Source organism: Dipodomys merriami, unplaced genomic scaffold (assembly GCF_024711535.1).
Source record: "Dipodomys merriami isolate MVZ:Mamm:240054 unplaced genomic scaffold, mDipMer1.0.p SCAF_3, whole genome shotgun sequence".
Taxonomy (NCBI): Eukaryota; Metazoa; Chordata; class Mammalia; order Rodentia; family Heteromyidae; genus Dipodomys; species Dipodomys merriami.
In genome coordinates this window covers 42,028,281-42,049,845 of record NW_027204492.1, presented here as the reverse complement: position 1 = coordinate 42,049,845, position 21,565 = coordinate 42,028,281, and the positions used below count along the sequence as shown (strand labels likewise).

At 40.6% G+C, this 21,565-nt stretch overlaps 2 protein-coding genes across 6 annotated transcripts in view; both read right to left on the bottom strand.

Annotated features, from left to right (window-relative positions):
* Positions 1 to 1,793: 1,793 nt before the first annotated feature.
* Positions 1,794 to 3,359, bottom strand: LOC138839441 (protein BEX1-like). The gene is made up of 3 exons (XM_070039009.1): positions 3,239 to 3,359; positions 2,809 to 2,884; positions 1,794 to 2,418 (listed from the first exon to the last, which is right to left on the bottom strand). Exon 3 carries the CDS (start codon positions 2,411 to 2,413, stop codon positions 2,036 to 2,038), a length of 378 nt encoding a protein of 125 aa, XP_069895110.1. The 5' UTR covers positions 2,414 to 2,418; positions 2,809 to 2,884; positions 3,239 to 3,359; the 3' UTR covers positions 1,794 to 2,035.
* A 937-nt stretch (positions 3,360 to 4,296) lies between these two features.
* Nxf3 (nuclear RNA export factor 3) overlaps positions 4,297 to 21,565 on the bottom strand; it is a 126,281-nt gene continuing 109,012 nt past the window's right edge. Inside the window, exons 1-22 of one of the 5 annotated variants that reach the window (XM_070040012.1) lie at positions 20,062 to 20,123; positions 19,889 to 19,965; positions 16,528 to 16,594; positions 16,020 to 16,191; positions 15,636 to 15,789; positions 14,815 to 14,898; positions 14,606 to 14,710; positions 14,409 to 14,483; positions 14,223 to 14,322; positions 13,994 to 14,085; positions 13,538 to 13,647; positions 11,888 to 11,924; positions 11,500 to 11,568; positions 11,369 to 11,424; positions 11,127 to 11,234; positions 10,950 to 11,008; positions 10,720 to 10,835; positions 10,584 to 10,626; positions 10,029 to 10,101; positions 9,094 to 9,261; positions 8,682 to 8,742; positions 4,300 to 4,621 (exon numbers count right to left, since the gene is read on the bottom strand). In XM_070040012.1, the coding sequence (XP_069896113.1) occupies positions 4,583 to 4,621; positions 8,682 to 8,742; positions 9,094 to 9,261; positions 10,029 to 10,101; positions 10,584 to 10,626; positions 10,720 to 10,835; positions 10,950 to 11,008; positions 11,127 to 11,234; positions 11,369 to 11,424; positions 11,500 to 11,568; positions 11,888 to 11,924; positions 13,538 to 13,647; positions 13,994 to 14,085; positions 14,223 to 14,322; positions 14,409 to 14,483; positions 14,606 to 14,710; positions 14,815 to 14,898; positions 15,636 to 15,789; positions 16,020 to 16,042 (1,572 nt within the window). In that variant the 5' untranslated portion in view covers positions 16,043 to 16,191; positions 16,528 to 16,594; positions 19,889 to 19,965; positions 20,062 to 20,123 and the 3' untranslated portion in view covers positions 4,300 to 4,582. The other 4 variants (XM_070040010.1, XM_070040011.1, XM_070040007.1 and 1 more) reach the window with 4 other exon arrangements.

Below are 21,565 nucleotides of genomic sequence, written 5' to 3'. Positions count from 1 at the left end.
TATCATTCAGCTTCATATGCATCCCTTAAGTGCCTTTAAACATTTATTTCTAAAAATTTATTTCCAGCTTTCTACATCTCAAGACAGTTCTCTGAAAAGTCAGTGCTTTTAGTTGTATGCCCTAAAGCTCAATATTTTCCCATTCTTGTTTAGTTTTCTATATGAACAATTGAAACAACTTGTAAATAACCCTTCTGATTGTCAACTTGAGATTAGTGTAGGCTACAAATGGAGTTCCACACTAACTTGGGCTACATAGTAAAACCCTGTCTCAAATCCCACTGCCTAACAATTCCCAAGGTTTAGTGATTTTCCTCTAACTATAGGATGAGAAATTAGACTGGGACCTAAATACCATATCTAATAGTAATTTGAAATCCACATATTTGTTTTGTCAAAGGTAATTTTTAAGAACCTTTATGAACTCACTGAAAATGTCTTGAACTTTATCTGTTAATTTTTCTTTTTTGCACAATTATTGATTTAGGAAAATATGCAGCTTGTTATAAATTAAAAATCATGCAATGTGTCCCAAAATAGTTACTTTTAATTTGTTTTGGCCATCATGAGGCTTGAACTCAGGCCTGGGTGCTGTCCCTGAGTACTTTTGCTCAAGGTTAGCATCCTTATCACTTTGAGCCACAGCACTACTTCTTGTTTGCTGGTAGTTAATTGGAGATAGAAGTCTCATGGACTTTCCTGCCCAAGCTGGCTTTGAACCATGATCCTCAGACCTCAACCTCCTGAGCATTTAGGATTACAGGTGTGAGCCATAAGTGCCTGGCTCTAACTTTAAATTTTTATGTAGCAAATCTGAAGATTTAATGTTTTCATCCATTGCATTTTAATGCTTTTCTTAACTAAAGTAAAATACTCATCTTTGCAAAAATTTGAACCCAGGCCCTTGTACCTGTTAAGCACAAGTTGTAGTTATTATAGTTCCTATGTGAGATAGATATATATTGGTAGCACTTTAGACATTATTATGTACCAGAATCATTAGGGAAACTTGTTGAAAATTAAAGTTCTGGAACTTCATTTTGTAGATGCCCCAACTTAACAAAGTCCCCAAGTGACTCTTTCATAGGCAGTAGATTAGCATGCTTTTAGAAACATCAAGGTATTAGTAAATGAACCCAATGTTTTAGGAACTGCAAGCAATCTTTTCTACAGAGTAAAGTTACAGGTTCAAGGTTATTTACTTTGTCTGGAACTGAACTAAGGCAGTAATTGTGAATTCCTGGCTTAGTCATTATTATACTTTTTTGGAAGTGTCTACTTATATCAGGCAGTAATCAAGCATGAGCAACACATGCTTTTTGGAATAGATAATCCTGAAGAGAACAGGATGTGTGCTGAATTAATAATACCCATCTTTGGCACTGAAACAACTGAAATTATAAGATATAATATCCTTTGCCCCTTTAAGTTTTTTGTGTATTTTATTTTAAATTATATTTTGTGTTTGTATTTAAGGTATTTTATACAGACTACAAAATATCTGACTAATATATTGATTTACAGAAATGAGTCCCTGTATTAATCCTTTTGTATATTTAATTTCACTAGTATTATATAAGAAGTAGGTAAATATAAAATTGTAAATAAAATGGGGGGGAGGGGAGAGGCTGGGAAGGGAGGTGAAGGGTAAACAAAGGAGGAGGCTGCAATGCTTGGTAAGAAATGTATACATTATCCTGCCCATGTAATTTTAACCTCTCTGTACAGTATGTTCACAAATAAAATAAAATTAAATTAAAAAAAATAAAATTGTAAATAAAAAACAAGATTGCTTTTTAAAATTGCTTTATTAACTTCACAATATATAATGAGCATCTCTCCATGCAATAGATAAATTCTCCTGCTAACAAAATTCTTACAGACGGGGTCAAAAACACAACATTCAATTAGAAGCTGGTAATAGGAGATCCACAAGGAACATCAAAAGATTTACAAGAGTACATCACAAACATGTAGTTTTAGGAAGCAGGGGTCTCTCGCAATTAACTTGAGGAAACACATCAGGATTCAGGATTTAGGGCATAAGGCAAAACTCATCATGGTGGTCATGGTGGGGGGGGTCGGTGCTAACTGCCCGCAGACTATGGCTCAACTGCTTCTCCCTCAGCTTTTCCATGAGCTGTCTCATCTCCTCCCCAAACCTTTCCATGTTCTCTTCTCTCATCCTTGCCTGGGGCTCTCCAAGCCTATGCATCAGATCCCATCTATAGTGCAGGACGGGCTGCCTAACACGGAATCGCCTGCGATTCCCTCTAGGAACCCCGGCTTCTGAAGGCTGAGCCAAGGGCTCCTTTTTAGTAGCAACTTGCTCCTTTTCTTCCTTGTTTTCATTTTCCTGGTGAGTATTTTCCACATCAAGGTTTTTCGTTGCTTGTTCCTCTTTGGACGCCATTATTCCTAGGAGACAAAAAAAAAAAAAAAAAAAAAAAAAAAAAAAAAAGGAAAAGAAAAAAGGGACTAAATTCCTCGTGGTTGTTTCAGCACCAAGGACAGAGGTATTCACACAAGTCGCTCTTCAGAATGCACTAGTCCTTTTTTTTTTCCTTCAAAATTTCATTTTCCCACCTGAAAGCCCCTGTGCGCCCTCTAGGGGGCCCCTGATCCTAGCCCCTCCCCCAAACCACCATTTTCCCTGAGGATCCATTTTCAGACCTCCCCAGATACCAAAATGGAGGACAAGGATGGAATGGGAGAGCTGGAATTAAGGAGGTCTCATATTGGGCTTTTATACATTCCTACCCCCCCCCCACTCCCGCTGCCGCCCCCAGCAATGCCCCTTGCACCAACCTGGGCCTATCCTTGCTGGCTCCTCCTCCCGATTCTGGGAAGGTGCGTTGCTGCGACACTCAAGACTTGCAGACAGCTGGACCAAGTGAGGAAACCTGAGTTGCTACTTCCCAGAACCCAGCGCCGTTCAGTCCCTTCCTCCCCACACCCTCTCCATCCCCACCCCACCCCTCCCAGAGGTGCTCCCATTGCAGGGACTAGAGGGTGATTTCCCTTGGCTCTCAGGTGCCCCGCTGCGCGTCCCCCGAAACCCCAACCGCCCCGCATCCCCACTCCAAGGGGGTCCCACTTGTGTTCCCAGAAAGCCAGGGTGTGGAGGAGACGGGCGCCCGCCGCGCTTTTCTGCACCTGCCTCGCTGCGATCCGCAAACGGCTGCGGGCGGCAAGCGGCTGCGGGCCGGGCCTTGGCGCGCGGGCCCCGGGGCCTTACCTGCTCCGCTTTCCCCGGGCCCGATGCCAGCCCGCCGTGCGCTGGGCGGCGGGGAGCTGCTAGCCAGACGCGAGTGACGACTGCACCCAAGGCTGCGTCGCTCTGCAGCTCCGGGTCACGTGAGGGCCGCGCGTCACCGCCGAGCTCGCCCCCCACCTCGGGCGGCCAGTGCGGCAAGAGCCCCCCCCCTCCGCCCCCTCCCACCCTCGCCGCCCCAGGCTGACGCACTGCACATCCCCCCTCCACCTCGCCGTGCGTGCTCCCGGGGTGCGCGCACCAGCCGTCACTCATCTGGGGCCTCTCCAATCTGAGGGCACACAAGTGGCATCACCGTCTTGCGGTTGGACCTGGCTTTGCTCTGTTACCAGGAAGGATCTGCTCCATCCTCCACCCTCCCTCAACATCTCCCACCCTTGGCCATGGCGTCTTCTGCTTTATTTCTTCTCCATGGCTGTATATAAGTTTCATAATAATTTTAATGCCCTTTTGAAAATCAGCGTGACTTAAAATTTTAAAGAAATTTTCAGAAGAAATACATAAAAAAGCATTTTCTTGCACCATAAAGAAAATACTGATTTTGAGCACAACACACAATTTGTGTGTGTGTGTGTGTGTGTGTGTGTGTGTGTGTGTGTGTGTGTGTGTGTGTGTGTGTGTGTGTGTGTGTTGAACTCGGGGCCTGGGAGCTGTCCCTGAGCTTTTTTGCTCATTGCTAGTTACTCTTTTTTTTTTTTTTTTTTTTTTTTGCTCTTTTTTTGATCATTGCTCATTGCTCTACCACTTGTGCCACAATTTCATTTCCACCTTTTGGGTGGTTAATTTGAGTCTCAGGGACTTTCCTGCCTGAGTGGCTTCAAACCTTGATCCTTAGATCTCAACTTCTGCATAGCTAGGAATACAGGAGTGAGCCATAGGCACCTGGCACACACCATCATTTTTGGAACATTCTAGATTGAAATATTTTTTGAAATAAAAAAAACGCAAGGAAACTTCTTGGATAATTTTTTTTCTAAAATGTAAGTTAAATATTCAGGGAGAATTGGAAATGTCAGATCTTGTCCATTTATACAAATAATATTACTGGTCCCCCCACCATGAGACAAAATGCAAATGATAATAAATGTCTTTTATTCTCTTAGAACAAACATTTCTCAAATGTAGGGAAAATATTTCCTGGCAACTAACATAGTTTTTTCCTGAGAATTACTTGGTATTATTATTAATGTTTTTAAAGTCATAAGGAGAAAAGCTGTGAGGTTAGGCAGGATAAGGATGCGGAGCTATACAGATGATCCTGGTGCTGACAAGGTTTCTGGTGCAGGTTTTCCCATATTCCAGAGCCACTCATTTTCTATGTTCAGGCTCTTGACTCTGCTGTTTACTCTAAAAATATTAATGAAGAAATGATCTTATAAATACTTTTGGATCCTTTCCTTTATTTATTCCCCCTAATTCCTATCTAATGAGAGGTGTGCTCCTCTGTTGCAAACCAGACTATCTATACTTCTTGGATAAGAATCCAAGAAGAATGTACAAGTGTCGTTTGGCCAGGGGAAAGGACTCCCATGCTTGCTCAATTTCTTCTGTTTTACACAGCCCAAGTGGAATCATATTTGGGATCTTGCTCCTTTTTATGTGGCTTTGGAGGTGTATTCTGTTTGGCCCCATATTCTTTACCTCCAGATTACTAAGAAAGAGACTAATCTCACTGTGGTGTCATTGTATACAAGTCCATACCTGCCTTGATACCCCTTTGTTTATTCACACAACCAAGGAATATTTCCCACTGATCAATCTGGGGAACCATGGTGTTCTCAACTCGGAAATCTGTAGAAATCCTTAAATGTTACTCAAAAAAGATATGTTTGAAGGCAGCGGTGGTGTATTTACATTTTTGGTAGAGAGAGCGGCCATAATCTCAGCAGATTTTTCAAAAGATGCTGAGATTTTTGCCTCCTCAAAAAGATTTAAAGTTCTTATCCCCATTTCTCCCCCCCCCCCACTTTCCAACCTGTACTTGTTTTCCTTTCTTTTCCATATTTCAACCTCAGAAACTACCCAATGGTCAGCATAGAAACAGTCATTCTTCTTTAAATCCTCTGCTTTCCCGCTCATATTCCTTTCATAAACAATTATGGTTAAGTTGCTTCTATAATTTGAAATTGAATTGACTCTCAAATGTCTATATATTAAAGGCTTGGTCACCAGGGTGGCCATATTGGGAGGTTGTAAAACCCTAAAAGATGGGCCTTTATAGAAAAGTTTCATGTATAGGAGTTATGCCCTTGAAAGGAATTATCTAGTACTCTGGTCCTTCCTCTTTACCTCTTTTGCTTCCTGCACATGAAATAAGCACAATTGCCCTGTCACACACCCTTGACATGATATGTTGTGCCCCTCACAAAGTTATAAAAAGCATAGGTCCACTCAAACATTAACTAGAATCTGCAAAATTGGGAGACTAAATAAAGTGTATCTTCATAACTTTGTTATCTTATATGTTTGTTATAGGGGCAGACAGCTGACTGAAAGTTTCAAATTATTTTTTTTTTGGGTCCGGTCATGGGGCCTGAACTCTGGGCCTGGGCGCTGTCCCTCAGCTCTTCAGCTCAAGGCTAGCACTCTACCACTTGAGTCATAGCGCCACTTCCAGCTTTTTCCTTATGTGGTGCTGAGGAATCGAACCCAGGGCTTCAGGCATGCAAGGCAAGTGCTCTACCACTGAGCCATCTTCCCAGCCCCTCAAATTATTTCTTTTCAAATTATTTCTTAAGAATTTTGAAGATATAATTCAGATGTACCAAAATCCGTCTACTAAAATGGATAATTGATTTTTGGAATGTCCATAAATATGTGCAATCTTCACTACAGTCAATTTCACAAGTTTCTTCATCTTAAAACTAGCTTTCATACAGTAATTTTCATCAAATACTTTTCATACAAACTGTGAATGAAAAAAATAGAATTTGAAATAAAATACTGAAAGACATAACAGGGAAAAAGTCCAGATTTTTTTGATCATGATGATGTTTTAAATAGAACAGCACAGGCTTAATCCATGAGAAAAGGAATTGATAAACAGGACTTCATTAAAATTCACATATTCTCTTCTTGAAAGACACTGTCAAGAGAATGAAAACATATGCCACAGAATAGGAAAATATTTGAGAAAAAAGCATATATAATAAAGGACAATTATTCAAAATATTTGAAGAACTCTTAAGCCACATTAAATTAACAAAAAGAAAACAACCCCATTAAAAATGTAAAAGATCTAAAGAAGTATTTCACCAAAGATGATGTACAGAGGGCAAATAAACATGAAAGATGCTCCTCACAACATGTGATCAGGAAAATACAAATTAAAATTGAGATACCACTGCACATCTATTAGAAAGGCAAAATCTAGAACACTGACAGCACTGAATGCTGGAAGGATGTAGTATAAATTCAAGACCGAACTCTCTCATAAGAATCCAGAAATAGAGATGAGATTATCCAGGAAAGACTTAAGGAATAACCTCTTTTGGAATGTCATGAAGCTCCTTGACAGGCATTAGAATAGCAGAAGAATTTTGAAAATAATTTTATACTATCAAAAGCACTGCCAGTCTGGCCTGTAGAAGACAAAAGAGGGACAAAATGAAAGACAGTTATCAGACTTCTGTGACTGTACAAGCATCAAATAGGATAATGGAGCTACTTGGCTGCTAACATATGCCATATTTGAGAAATATGAAGAATAGGCTGCCAGCAGTGGCTCATACCCTTCAACCTTCCTACTGAAAAAAAAAAAGAGAGACTTGGAAAATTGTGGTTTGAGACAAGCCTGGACAAAAAGTTCACAAGATATGGTGACACATGCTTGACAAGTATGGTAGCATATGCTTGTCATCCTGTTTATGATAGAATGATCATAGGGTAGGCCAGTCTGGACAAAGAGTGAGACCTTATCTCAAAAATAATCAGAGCAACAAGGGCTGGAGGTATGGCTCAAGCAATAGAATGTCTGTCTTGCAAGTATATGACCTCTGGGTTCAAAACCCCATACAAATCAAAGAAGAATGACTCCTACTTCAGAGCCACAGATACAGAGGTAAAGCTGGAGAAGGCCACCTACATGAGCAGAGTCTTATGAAACCAATGTGGATTCTATTAGTAATGGGTATTTGAAAGGGAGAGGAAAAAAGAAGACACAGGTCATGTGAAAATGCAGGCAGAAATACAAGTTATGCTGCCAAAAGCTATAAAATAATTATTAGGAACAACCAGGAACTGGAAGATGCAAGGATTTTCCTCTAGAGTCTTTAAAAGAAATGTGGCCCTGATAGCACTTTGAGTTTGGATTTCTAATTTCCAGAATCATGAGAAAACAAATTCTCACAGCCTTAAGCCATCTAGGTTATGGTACTTTATTATGGCAACTTTAGGAAGCCAAAACATCAATATAGAGATGCATGCTTGTACATATACAGAATTCAGTGCATATTTCTAAAAATAACTATCATTAGCTTCCTATTCTAAATTAGTAACTCAACATTTGCAGTTATGATTTGGAGTATTTAAGAGTTTGACAGACCTTTATAGATTTCTTTGACATTAATATTGTTCCAAATAATACTATTGTTCCAATTAAGATTGTTCCAAAGGTTCCCCTTCTCTACAGATTTCTTTATATATCAAGGATATTAACAATATGTCAATCATATATGGGAGCATTTTTTCTCCCCAGGTCTTCATATGTTCTTTAGTACATTTTCTCACAAAAGAGAACTTTTTAACTTGGAATAATTTGGGTGGCTCAGAATCTAACATTATTCTCTGCATAAAAATATTTGAAAAAAAATTGGCGAATGCACTGAGGACATGTTTAACAAGGGTAGAGAACAACCTCAACCTAGGAAGTGATAAAGCCCTTTGGCACAGCTCTGGCCTAAATATGGGTCCAAGACTTGAGTCTATACTCCACTCCTTCCCAAAGGTTACTCACTGAGTATCCTTTTCCTCTTCTCAAGGACAGGGATCATAATACCTGCCTCAAACAGACTTTTCAAAGATTTACTGTAGTAAGCACCATCACTCTCTGTCAAACAAGGCAGAGGGGGGTATCCTGGGAACAAATCCACAGAACAACTAGCCTTTTGGATGGATGAGAGTCAACACTACATAGCTGCACCCAGACTTCCCAATTCAATAACAGCAAAACACTCATACTAGAACAAAAATACAACAAAGGCAATGAGGAAGATGGTAACACACAAGAGTTTCCTCTCAGAGTGTCACACTCAGGATTGTGTACCATTCTATGTGAAGGTCTCTCAGATCTTTCCATTTTTCTGGAGAAGTAAAGGAGGTAATTGGGAGATCAGCAGAGCAAAGAACCCTGGCCTCATGCCCAGACCACCTGGCCTTGTCTCACTGTATCTGTATTCTAAAACCTTACCTTAGGATGCGGCAGAGCTTGTACAACTCTACTGTAGTCTAAGTAGTTGGTCTGACAGTCCCTAGGGTAGAGAAAGGACAGGAGACATTCATTAGTATCCAAGAGGAGATATGCTGACAGCACAATGACATTTCTTATTCTTTGTGACAGAAGCATGCCTCTATGTATGCTCCAAGATATACATCAGAATGACTCCAGCATCATAGTATGTCATGAGAAAAATGTCCTGAAAATCCAAAAGCCTTCCAATAAAGAAACAGGGCCCATGGAATTTGGAGAAATGACATATTGTTTAAAATAAGTAGATATCTATACACAAAGAAGAAAATGTTTCAATTACCTAGTAGCTACCTTAATTCACTCCCCTGATTGTTCTAGCTCATACCTAACCAACTTGTACACCAACACTTACTTCTCAGACCACTTCATCCCAGACTTGGTGGAGAATGCCTGCATCATTTGCTGCTCCTGGGAAATCGCCATCTCAGAGCCTGAGGGCAATGGCATGGGAATGGAGCAAGCATTTTCCATCTCTTGGGGCCTGGCACTCAAAAATAGCTTGTCATTGACGATGCATAAGCTGAAGGAAAAAATGAGATCTAAGATAGCTGGACAAAAAGACAACCTGCTACCCCAAAGCTATCATTGCTCAGCAGCTAAATTCCTTCTATCCCCTACTTTGTTCAACTTTCCTGGTTGGTATCCTTTAATACTTCCCACAGAGTCCATCTTTGGAGTCTGTGTACATAACTCACTAAATTTATAGTGTTAACTATAACCCAGGAATGGGTTTACATTCCCATTTTCCCTTTACAACAGCTCAAGGGAGTAGGCAGTATAATCACTATTTCAGAAGAAGAAAGTGATAGGTCATATTACTTGGCATACAGCAAATAAGTAAATCACAGTGAAAGTGTTACATCAGGACTTTAGAGCCCACACTGTGTGTGTGTGTGTGTGTGTGTGTGTGTGTGTGTGTGTGTGTGTGTGTGTGTGCGCGCGCATGCACACATACACACCTATACTGGGGCTTGATTCTGGGCCTTGTGTTCTCACTCAGAGTTTTCACTCACTGCTGACATTCTACTACTTGAACAGCCCCTCTACTTTGGGGTTTTTGCTGGTGAATTGAAGATAAGGTGGATTTGTCTGCCCAGGGGCTTCTCAGATCTTGTCTCCTGAATAAGCTGCGATTACAGATGTGAACAATCAGCACCTAGTCAGAGTCCATGCTCTTAACCACTTGGGTAGACTGTGGGTTTAAAAAATAACTCAGGGACTCACTATTGCCTATCAACACTGTCTCCAAGCTTGGATGGATACTCCTACCCACAACACAGTACTTACCTTGAACTGCTGCTATGGGTAGTGATGAAGGTCCGAGTGAAGACATGAACACATCCCTGAGAATTTCCTTCCACTTCAATGACAACAAACAACAATACCCCTTTAGAGTTTCATATGCTTCACATGTTCATACAGTGTTTCCCAGTAAAAAGTCTTACACTAAAGGGAGCCACACCTAACAGTTACCACTGCTAACTTGGATTCAGGATGGCAGGGGAAATTGGGGGAAAACACTAAGAATAACTCACTCACACTGATGGGTCCCCTACCAAAAATTGAGACTTGTGAAAATCATTTCAAATGTACTTCATCCCTGTTTTTTCATTCCCAAGTTTTTTCAAATGAGGGAACAGATTAAGTGGTCCCAAATCACCTAACTAACATGAGAAACATCAAAATCTTACAGTATGTAGCTCTGGGGTACACAAGATCAAGATGCTTGTAAGCAGGATATAAGAAGAGAAAAGCAAGGGAAGAATGGGAAGGGTTCTACAGCTGGTTTCCCAGGAAGGTGGGCAGGAGGGAATCTGGAAAGGGGATTCTATATACACTCACCTTCCTTGAACAGCCCACTGACAGAGAAGCAGAGCATCTTTTCCTAAAAGGGCAGAACACAGGAGCTCAGGATTCTGCTTAAATTCCTACTCAACTCCAGCTCTCTGGGACTGTCAGAAAGGAAGCATGTGCTCACCGTCTGGAACCAAGTGTCCACCACAAATGAATTGAGATCATGTTGGGTTTTGGGCAACACTTTGAGGGAGTTTACAATGTCACATTTCCTGTGCTTTAGCAGCTGCCTCTGCACATCTGTTGGAAAGCAGAGAAACAAAAATGAAGGAGGCTACCACACCTGGCCCTTGTCTCCTCTGATTGCCTAATTCATACTTTCTCTCTGCCCAGTATTCTCTATCGCATACTTACATGGATCGTTGAGATTCTTCATATTCCTGCTGTACTTCAAATAGTCACACAGATTGCTTCTAGGAGAGAAAGCAGCATGTGGTAATAGTCCAGCCAGTGTCTGGACTGCATGCAGTATGAGTCTACTTGGAGGCAAGGGAGTCTCACACTGCCTCCAGTCTGAGCAGTGATACTCACGGAGCTTGTTCCTTGAAGTTGTGGGTAATGGTTAGGGAGAAACAGGCCTCTTCATGGTAAACATCAAGAAGATCCTGTCGATCTCCATAGTCATAGATCGTGTAGTATCTGTGGGAATATAATAGGGTATATCTATGATCTGAGCCTCAAATGAGACAGTTTTACCAAGCAGACCTGTGACTGTAAGGTCTTACCTGTCTTGTCCCATCCCTCCCATTACTCAGAGTTCCGGGGATACATACTGTTGCAGAAATTGTAGGATCAGATCCTTTAGCATTTCAGATCCAAAGTAACTTCCCTAAAATAAAAGAAGTGTTCAGGATATTGTTATCCTTTATGCATAACTAAAAATCTTATGCAATCCTCTCTTCACCTTGCAAGTTGGTAACTTCTTGTGAGTTTCAGTGTTAAAGACAGGTGGTCTAGATGATGCCTGGCCATCCTGGAGAACACAAGAGGAAGACACTAGTGCAAACCAGGTAGGTAATATTGGAAGATCAGGGAAAGGGATGGACTCAGGAATGGGAAAGGTCAGAAATTAGGTCTAACAGAACAACATTTGGGATCATAGCCAGATATCCTGGTGTGTAGAAAGGCCATATACTCAAGTTCCCACATGACCCTGTATCGTCTCCCATCCCTTTGAAGTTGAAGGGCTAGATCCAAAAGTTTAACTTGAGCAATACCTAAGGGGGTTGAGAATAGGTTGTGGGCAGCTTTATTTTCAATTAGAGATGTCAATGGTGAAAGACTGTACCTACCAGGCGTAATAACTTGGGAAACAATTCCAGGATGGAGCTGCCAAAAATTCAAGACCATCTATAAAAATCATGCAATGTATATATATGCACAAACATTACCCGGTACCCCATTCATATGTAGGTATATTATCATATCTAGGTAATATGTAAATTCTTAACATTTTTTCCTCGAACTCTGGGTCTGAGCACGGTCCTTCAGCTCTTCATCTCAAGTCTAGCACTCTACCACTTGAGCCACAGCACCAGTTCCGGTTTTCTAGTGGTTTACTGGAGATAAGAGTCTCACAGCCTTTCCTGCCTGGGCTGGCTTTGAACCATGATCCTCAGATTTCAGCCTCCTGAGTAGGTAGCATTACAGTCGTGAGCCACTGGGATCTGGAAAATTCTTAATATTTTTATGCCTCAGTTGAAAATACAGAAACTTAAGAGGAAAAAAGGTGAAACTGTGGAACTGACCTTGAGGGAGAATTGTCTCCCTCTTGCTCTCTTCTCTCATCTTCTCCCTGGGTATCCCTTATGTTCACTGCCCAACAGGACCACAAGAAACACAGTGGGAGCCCAAGCTTGAGGGCTTTCTTCTCCATTTTCTTCCCTTTTTCTCTTCTGAGTTCTCATACAAGTCTCAGAAGGGAACAGTATATGGTGTGGGAGCCCAGAGGCCTGCCCCCTCGTTGGACACTCAACATCATGCACAACATGGCCTGCCCAGACCAGGTGAGTGAGGGCTCAGGAGGTAGGGGAGAGGGGATATAGGGCATGGAACAGAAAGAGAGGAAACATAGAAGGTGCAATGGGACAGAGTACAACAGGCTGACTACAAAGGAAAAAGGAAAAAGAAAATCAAAAAGATAGAGAGGACATTCATTCGGCCCTGGTTCTTGGTGTGAAGGGAGAAGAAAAAGAGAATGATTTCCCTGCTACAGCCCTCTCTTTTACTTGCCTCTGGTAGACCCTGTTGCCCTAGGCAGATCTTACAATATGAACCTGCTGAATGCAGGCTGAATATGGCATGGGAAATGAACCTCCTTCAGGGCAGCAGTAATTCCCTAGAGCCAGCTCATCATGAGATGGACAATCTTTGGACCAACTTATAGTCCTGAATTCTCTCCCACACACCCATGCCTGTGAGTCTATGCCTCGCCCATGAACCATACTTGTTTGTTCTGCAGGAACAGGTAGGATGATGTGACATGGAGTGGGGGGGTGGGTGGACAACGCTCCTGAAAGGCCTGCCCTTCTGTTCTCAAGATCATTGCCTTCCACTCCTGCTTCAGGAAGCTGCCTGCTTGCCCACTTCTGGATCCTTGATCAAAGAAGCAGGTGCTCCCCAAGGAAGACATAGCTCCCAACGATGGCCCAGAGGAACAGACTTCACCATGGCAGCCACTTTTGTGGCTGAGGAATTCCGTCCTCACCATGGGGCAGGACAAGCCTCCATGCTGGCCTGGGATAAGCAAGGGACCTGTCAGGATAGGGATGGAAGGCTAGCTACATGTGGTCAAAGCATGGAAGAGGGGGGAGACCAGAGTTGAGGACCCAGACAGGAAAGGGGACTAGGCTTGTGGTCACAAATGACCATGGCAACCTCCTGCAGATACGCATGCCAGAGGCAGACTAGGCTCCAAAAGAATATTAGTGAGTGCAACTGACTTCATGCTGGTGGAATTATCTGGGAAGGTGGTGCAGAAAGAGTCTGATTCTGCATGCATCTCTTCTGGTGTTTGGCCTTTCCCCTTCTCAATCTCTACTGAAGTCTCCATCTGAAATTATGAGGGGGAAACACATGAACTGAAAAAATCAAGGCAGGATGACCCTGAACTTCTAACCCTCCCCTTTGCCCCAAAGTCCAGGTCTCTACCTCTTGTCATCATCTAATAAGCCCTTCCACTTTCCTTTCAAACAACAATCTGAAAATTGATTTTGATACTGGAGGACATTGGCATAGCAACAAGCAGTCCAACCAGCTGGCTTTTGTGGCACAAGTTCAAGGACAAAATCTATAATGAGGGAAGAATTAGAGTGAGGACTCCAAAATGAGATTAATGAGACCAAGTTGAACTTTTGCAACCTTCATCATTCATACCAGAATCTGGATGAAAGTCTCACCTTGGATATGTTCTCTTCATGAGTAGTTAAGGTAGTAGTCACATACTTTCCAGGATTCAGTGATATCATTTTTGTATTATAAGTTGCCATGTCTTCAGGAAGCAAGAGAGAATCAGAAGGCTGATATAGTGCTAGCATCAACCCCTCCCCAAATTACAGTCATTAAATCTCCATCCCAGACAGATCTTTCTGCCTTCATTTTCCTTAGAATTACTACTGTCAATCATACCTCGGTCAAATGAGTTACTGTAGATGTTAAGATCTTGCTGGGACACATCATATCCTTTGTTCATTCTTGGCTGCAGGATTAGTTCTCTGATTATTTGAGGCTGAAGTGGTAAAGGTGGCAATAGAAGGGGGTATAGATGGGTCTGGTTGTAGGTGCTAGCTTATCTGGAGTCTAAATTACATTTACCTGTTCCATCTTTTCTGACTTTACCTCCTTCTGCAGAGAGTGAGGTACATCAGAGGCGCTGATAAAGATTGAGATCTGCAGACAGCACAAGGGGCTGAGTCAGCATCAACATCTCTGACCCCCAAGATTATATAAGATCTTGCTCCTGGTTTGCCCACTTTCTCTTAACTAGACCAGGTTATGACATTGACACACACCCTTTCATTATTGTTGTCCAAAAGCTTGTCACTGATCTTCTTCAGTTCAAAGGCAGTGCTGGCATTATTGACAAAGAACTGGGCTTGCATTTTCTCATAGCGAAACTAGATATAAGGGTGAAAGAAATAGAATGTGAGGCCAGAACCATTTCTCATCTATCCCTTCTACTGTCTTGATTCTTCTCATCCTTCTTACTATCCTCTCTTACCTCGACTGGAGTGAAAGGGACACTGCATTGGCTCTGAATCAAATTTAGCAGCCACTCCTCATCATATTTTATGCCAAATGGAATCTAGGAGCAAATAAAAGGTTGAGAGAAGAGACCGACATAATGGAATTTAAAGGTAAGCTCAAGCATCTTTTTTTCGGACTTTTTTTTGGTCAAGCATTACAATTTAAATTTCTAAAACTAGGACACATTCCAATGCAGTATTTCTAGCTTTTAAACTAGAGATAGATTTTCTAGTTACCTTTTCTCTTGACTGAAATTATTTTCTTCAAATAATCAATTTCAAATATTTAACATGAGCTATAAACTTCCATTTATTAGTTTCCAAAGATCTTAAGCTTCTGTTATAAAAGACCCATACTGCCTCCTTGCCTAGAACTTTTGTATTTCCCAGGTTGGCCTTGAATTTATGATCCTCCTGCCTCTGCCTCCAAAGTTCTGGGATTATAGATAGGCAATCACTATAACTAGCTGGCTTGCCCCTTTGACAGGGACTCCAGAGACTCAATTCTAACAAGTCAGACTTAAGAAAAACTGAAATATCCAGTATGGAGTTACTCCATTTTCTTATAATTAATTTCTTTAAATACACAATCTCTTCTATTCTTCATGCAGTTGGCTTGCTCCCTCTATATTGCTCCTCTGAATTTGCCCTTACACAATCTAAGATATTAACTACTGGAAAAAGAACACATTATCAAATTTCCATACCCAGAAAAGCTCAGGCATTTCTACATCAGCCCAGTACAATTCGGTTTTCCTACAACTGGATATTAGATCTATTTTGTTAGGACACTCACTGTGACCTTAAACCAGCTCTCAAAGTTCACATCCTGTTCTGTCTTCTGAATTCTTCTCTCTGGAGGGTTTTGGCCTTCCACCATGTTAATTTGGGTTTGGTTTTGTTTGTTTGAATAGATTCTCTGACGATAGGATGGGATGGCATAAGGAATGCTGTAAGAAAAATAGAGAAACTGAAGTCATCTCTATATACTCAGAAATTCTCCTATTTGCGTTTTTTGTCCCACTGGAACCAAGGCTACAAAATGTTTGTTCAGTCATTAATCCCATCCTATTATTTTCACTCTCAGGTTAGGAAAAAGAGTAACATATTTAACTAGCAGGTTAAATTCCTAAGTATTTCACTGACTAGTACATTCCAGCCATGCTGACTGGTCACTTACTATCTTCTTCCTCGGGCTTCCATGTGGGCAATACTTGTTGGATCTCTGTCTTGCTGTTGCAGGAATAGAGTATGCAGGTCAGTAGTGACTTTTTCAGAGCAACTTGGAAGTCTCCTTTGAAAATGCGAGCATTTTTCTCTTTTTTGAATGTATTTAGTTTTGGAATTGTGCCCTTAAATTGAGAAACAACATTAATGTCGAATAACAGAAAAAGTCCTGGGCAAATATAACCACTAATGAAGAGATATCACTGCTTGGTAACTGAGAAAGAAATCTATCATAGTGCCAAAAAGGTTGAGAGGACTTCTCTGCAGTTCCACTTCCTGGGAGATGGGAAGATGGGAGATAGGAAGCATTCATACCCAAGAAAAAAAATAAGCACAGGGCGATTAAGGATCTGACCTGATGTTAGCACCTGCTTTGCCATTTTCATGCTAGATGACCTGAGACATGTGATTTACCATTTCTAAACTTTACCTCCCTCCCCTGAGGGGTAATAAAAATTCACCTTGAAATTTTGCTGTTATGGTTCAAGGATCAAAGACAATGCCTTCTTTCCCTTCCTGAACGAAGAACTAGACAAATGAAAAGTAAAGCTGAAAAATATACAGCATATAACTTAAATGCATAAAATTATGGGGAGTAGCAAAAGGAAAGGGAAAAAATGAAAGGAAATATAGTGAACACATCTAACACCCACTCAATTTGAGTCTCAGAAATAAAGAAAATGGTAAGGAAATATTAGTTCCCCTTAGTTGAGAAGTCTCCAAAATTATCAAGACACCTAGTCAGTATAAAAATTCCAATGGGAGAAAAAGTGTCCTTTAAGGGGAAAAAATCCCACACAAAAAAACAGACGTTTCATAATAATATTCATGCTATAAAACCTGAGAGGAAATCTGGCCAGAAGACTTAAACCAAAATAATATTAAAGGTCCTTCCTCGAATAGAAAAATATCACCATATATGCAAAAAAGATTAATGATATTTACAAATATATAGATAAATCTAAGTGAATATGAACTATTATAACACTATTATAATTTCTTTTAGGGTGTTATTATACAATTAAAATACATGACAGTCAATTGAGAGAGGATAACCAGTTTCACAGTTTTCCAACATTCCTGCAAAATGTTATGAGACTCAAATGAACAAATGAAATTGTGATAGGGCAAAGATACACACACACACACACACACACACACACACACACACACACACACACACACACACATGCATATATAGTAATCTTAAGAGTAAACACTACAAGAATTGTGAAAGTTTACTGTAATTAGTCAAATCTTTAATAGTAATATTAATTATTTTTATTCATTTCAAAGGAAAGGAGAATACAAGAAATTTGGAACAGGAAAAATAAATATACAAAGCCGAGCACAGATAGCTCACACCTGTAATCTTAGCTACTCAGGAAGCTGAGATCTGAAGATCATGGTTTGAAGCCAGCCTGAGAAGAAAAGTCCATGAGACTCTTGTCTCAAGTAAACTACTAAAAAAAAAAAACTAGAAGTGGAGTTGTGTTTCAAGTGGTAGAGCTTCAGCCTTGAGCAAAAGAAGCTCAAGGATAGTACCCAAGCCCTGAGTTCAAGCCTGAGAACCAATACAAAAATAAAATAAAATAAAATAACTAAAATAAGTAAATAAACAATAATAATATGTTCTATTTGAATCACTTGTTATCTACAATTAAGAATAGGCTCAATTAAACATTCCTAATTGAAGGGCAGACAGAATCAGATTGCATAAAAATGTCTCCATTAAATTTTCTTTTAAAAAATACATGTAAAGTCTGGATCTGGTGGTTCAAACCTGTAATCCTAGCTAATCAGGAGGCTGAAATCTAGGGACTGGGGTTCAAAGACAGTCTAGGCAAGAAAGTCCATTAGACTCTTAAATTAAACACCAAGAAGCTTGAAGTGGAGCTGTGTCTCAAGCAATAGTGCACTAGCCTTGATCATAAAAGCTCGGGGAGAGTGCCCAGGCCCTGAATTCAAGCTCCAAGACTAGCACACAAAAAAGGAAATAAATAAAATTAAAATATAATAATATAGAAAATATAAATAAACAATATAGCAAAATATCTGATCTCAGAAGCAGAGAGAATAATAATTAGCAGAGACTAGGAAACATAAGGAGGTATTGGCAAGAGGAATGGATAAAGAAGAGTTAATCAGTATAGGCATACAGCTGGATAGAAGGAGTAACTTCTAATGTTCTATAGCATGGAATAATAATGGCTGACAATTAATTGTGTATTTCCAAATAGCTACTAGATAGAATTATGTATGCTCATAACATGAAGAAATGAAAAAATATTTAAGACAATGGATATTGCCTCGAAGTCTGATCTGAACATCATACATTGTATACATGCATTGAAATATCACACTGTACTCCATGAAAATAATTAATACATGACAATTAAAACTTACCTCAAAAATAACAAACCATACAAAATTTGTGCACTAAATTTTTAGAATCTTATTAGTAAGAGAGAAGTATACATTAAAGAAAGAAATACTATGGCAAAAAGAGACATTTCATAGTAATAATTCAAAAGAACATATTTTTAAAATTCTAATATTTTTTGTCAGTCATAGGGCTTGAACTCAGGGCCCCGGCACTGTCCCTGAGCTCTTTTTCACAAGGCTACCACTCTACCACTTTGAGCCACAGCTCCACTTCAGGTTTTTGAGTGGTTAATTGGAGATGAGTCTCACAAGTCTCCCGGACTTTCCTGCCTGGGCTGGCTTTGAACCTTGATCCCTAGACCTCAGCATTCTGAGTAGCTAGGATTACAGACATGAGCCACCAGCATCCGGATAAAATTCTAAATGTTTATGCATGTTTTAATATAGAACAAAGCATATAAAAAGCAAAAGCTGACTAAAGAAAAATAGAGAAATATAAACTGAGCACTGGTGGCTCACACCCGTAATCCTAGTTACTCAGGAGGTTGAGATCTGAGGATTGTGGTTCAAAGCCAGCCCAGGCAGGAAAGTCTGTGTGACTCATATCAAATTAACCACCAGAAAACTGGAAGTGGCGCTGTGGATCAAGTGGTAGAGAGTTTTCCTTGCTCTAAAGAGCTCAGGGACGGTGCCCATGCTCAGAGTTCAAGCCCCATGACCCACAAAAAAAGAGGGAGAGAACTTTCAATAAACCTTTCTGGAAGAAAATGCAGCTATATGGGGAAGATTTAAACATGAGTAACAAGCTTAGTATGGTGCTGCATGTCTATAGTCTCAGATATAGATTTAGACACTTGTGACACTTGAAATAGGAGAGTCACTTTAGCTCCAGAATTCATGAGTAAGATTCCCCCTCTCAAAATGTATTTAATTAATATGGAAAACTCCACATAAAACTATATAGAACATTTCAGAAGAGGTTTTACGACAGATGATAAGTAAGTTTCTAGAACCTTCTAAGCAATAATTCAGTTTACCCTAAATGGTTGTTGCCGTGATCCCAGGGTTACTGGTAGATTCCCTGCACTCTTTTACAACTAGTAACAGGCAAAGACTATTAATTTCCACCGCTCCGGCTGTAGGTGGTGGAAATTAATCATTTCTGAAAATCCTGGATTGGAGAAGACCACACACTGAGCCTTTTCCCTCCAACAGGAAAAAAAAAGTCACTGTAGCTAAGCCACAAGAAGAGACATTTTTCCAAGTGGACATGCAAGTATCTTACGACGTGCTTGGCCTTTGTCTTCTGGAAAATGCAAAACAAACAGCCTATGCCCTTGCCACCCCACCCCTATCTCCATCTAGTGGGAGATTCGGCTGCATCCTGCAGGAAGAGGGGGCACCAAAATCCCGCCTGCCTCATGTTGACCAACTCACCCATGGTACGTCCCAAAAGCAGTATCTTGTCACCAGTGTCCTCACAGGTTTCTTGGAGGAATCTGTGTGGTCTAGAGCTGAGTTTGGGAAAGATTGAGAAAAGCTGCTCAGGAAGATACCAGCAGGTTCCCCGCCACTGCTCTGCCAGAGCCACACTAAGATGGAGTCCTTACAGGAAGTTTCAACCCCTGGAGCATAGAAAGGAGAGCCTTTGGCGATAGAGAAAACTTAACTTCTTGTTCTGTCCTGTGAGTTTCCCACCAGTTAAACATCTAGGAAGATGTTTCCAATTTATCCACCTCTTCAGATTCAGCCAATAAGAAAGCTTGAGATGCAAGAAAATGTTGCTACAAATTCACAGGGAACTCAGCATTGCAGACTGGGTGTTGGTTACACTACAATGTATTTTTTCATACTGCAAGAGCACAGAACTCTGAGTGTCTACTTAGGTTTGGCACTGTTCTCTGTAGTTGCAAAGGGACTCTGATCTTAGAATTACCAGCTTTCCGTTTGACTCATACATATACTAGATATTGCAAATAAGGGAAACCATGGGGCCTATGTTTCTTTGGGCCTGGCTTACTTCGCTTAATATAATTTTTTCCAAGTCTTTCCATTTCTTAACAAATGGGGCAATGTCATTCTTTCTGATGGAGGCATAGAATTCCATTGTGTATATATACCACATTTTCTTGATCCATTCATCTACTGAGGGGCATCTGGGTTGGTTCCAGATCTTAGCTATGGTAAATAATGCTGCAATAAACATAGTTGTGCTGGTAGCTTTAGTGTGGTCTTGTTTGTAAACATTTGGGTAAATGCCCAAATGTGATGTTAGGAAAATGAACCCTTAGATATGTATTTTAATGTTTTTTTATTTCATGCATGTGTTTCTAACGCTTTTATAAGATTATTTCTTTGTTGCTTTGTATGTCCCTCCCCCACAGTATAACCCCCGCTTTCACTATATTTGATGTCAGTATAACTTGTGGAGGAGATGGGGAAAAACAAGCCGTTTAAGGATACAGGTGGACCTGTTGCAACAATGAGTAGTACAAGTTGTCATGTCCAAAACGAGCTTTACAACGTCCGTGCGGGGGGGGGGGGGGTGGGAGGATTGGGACTGTGGGGGGGAAGAGGGAAGGCTGGGAAGGGATGTGAAGGGTAAACAAAGGAGGAGGCTGCAATGCTTGGTAAGAAATGTATGCATTATCCTGCCCATGTAATTGTAACCACTCTGTACAGTATGTTCACAAATAAAATATAAAAAATAAAAAAAAAGAATTACCAGCTTTCTGGAGTTGCTAAGTCTCATTGAGATGCAGGTACTTATTTGGAATCATCCAGATGCTACCTGGACAAACATATGGAACTGAGAACTGTGGAATGGGGTGATGATCTCTCCATGCACAGCTTTACTAAAGCCATGCAATATGTGAGGCCTCCTTGAGCTAGGACAAAGTCACAGAATATTCTACAAAAAAAACTCTAGCTCATCACAAAGAGACTACTAAAGGAGAGAGAGAGGAGGGAGAAAGAGGAGGAGGAAGAAAACTAAAAGGAAAGCTAAAAGGAGGGAAAGAAGAAAGAAAGAGGGGGGGAGGGAGGGAAGAAGAAATCAAGGAGACCACAAATAAAGTTTATTATATCTTTATAGTGAGACTATAGAAAAAAGAA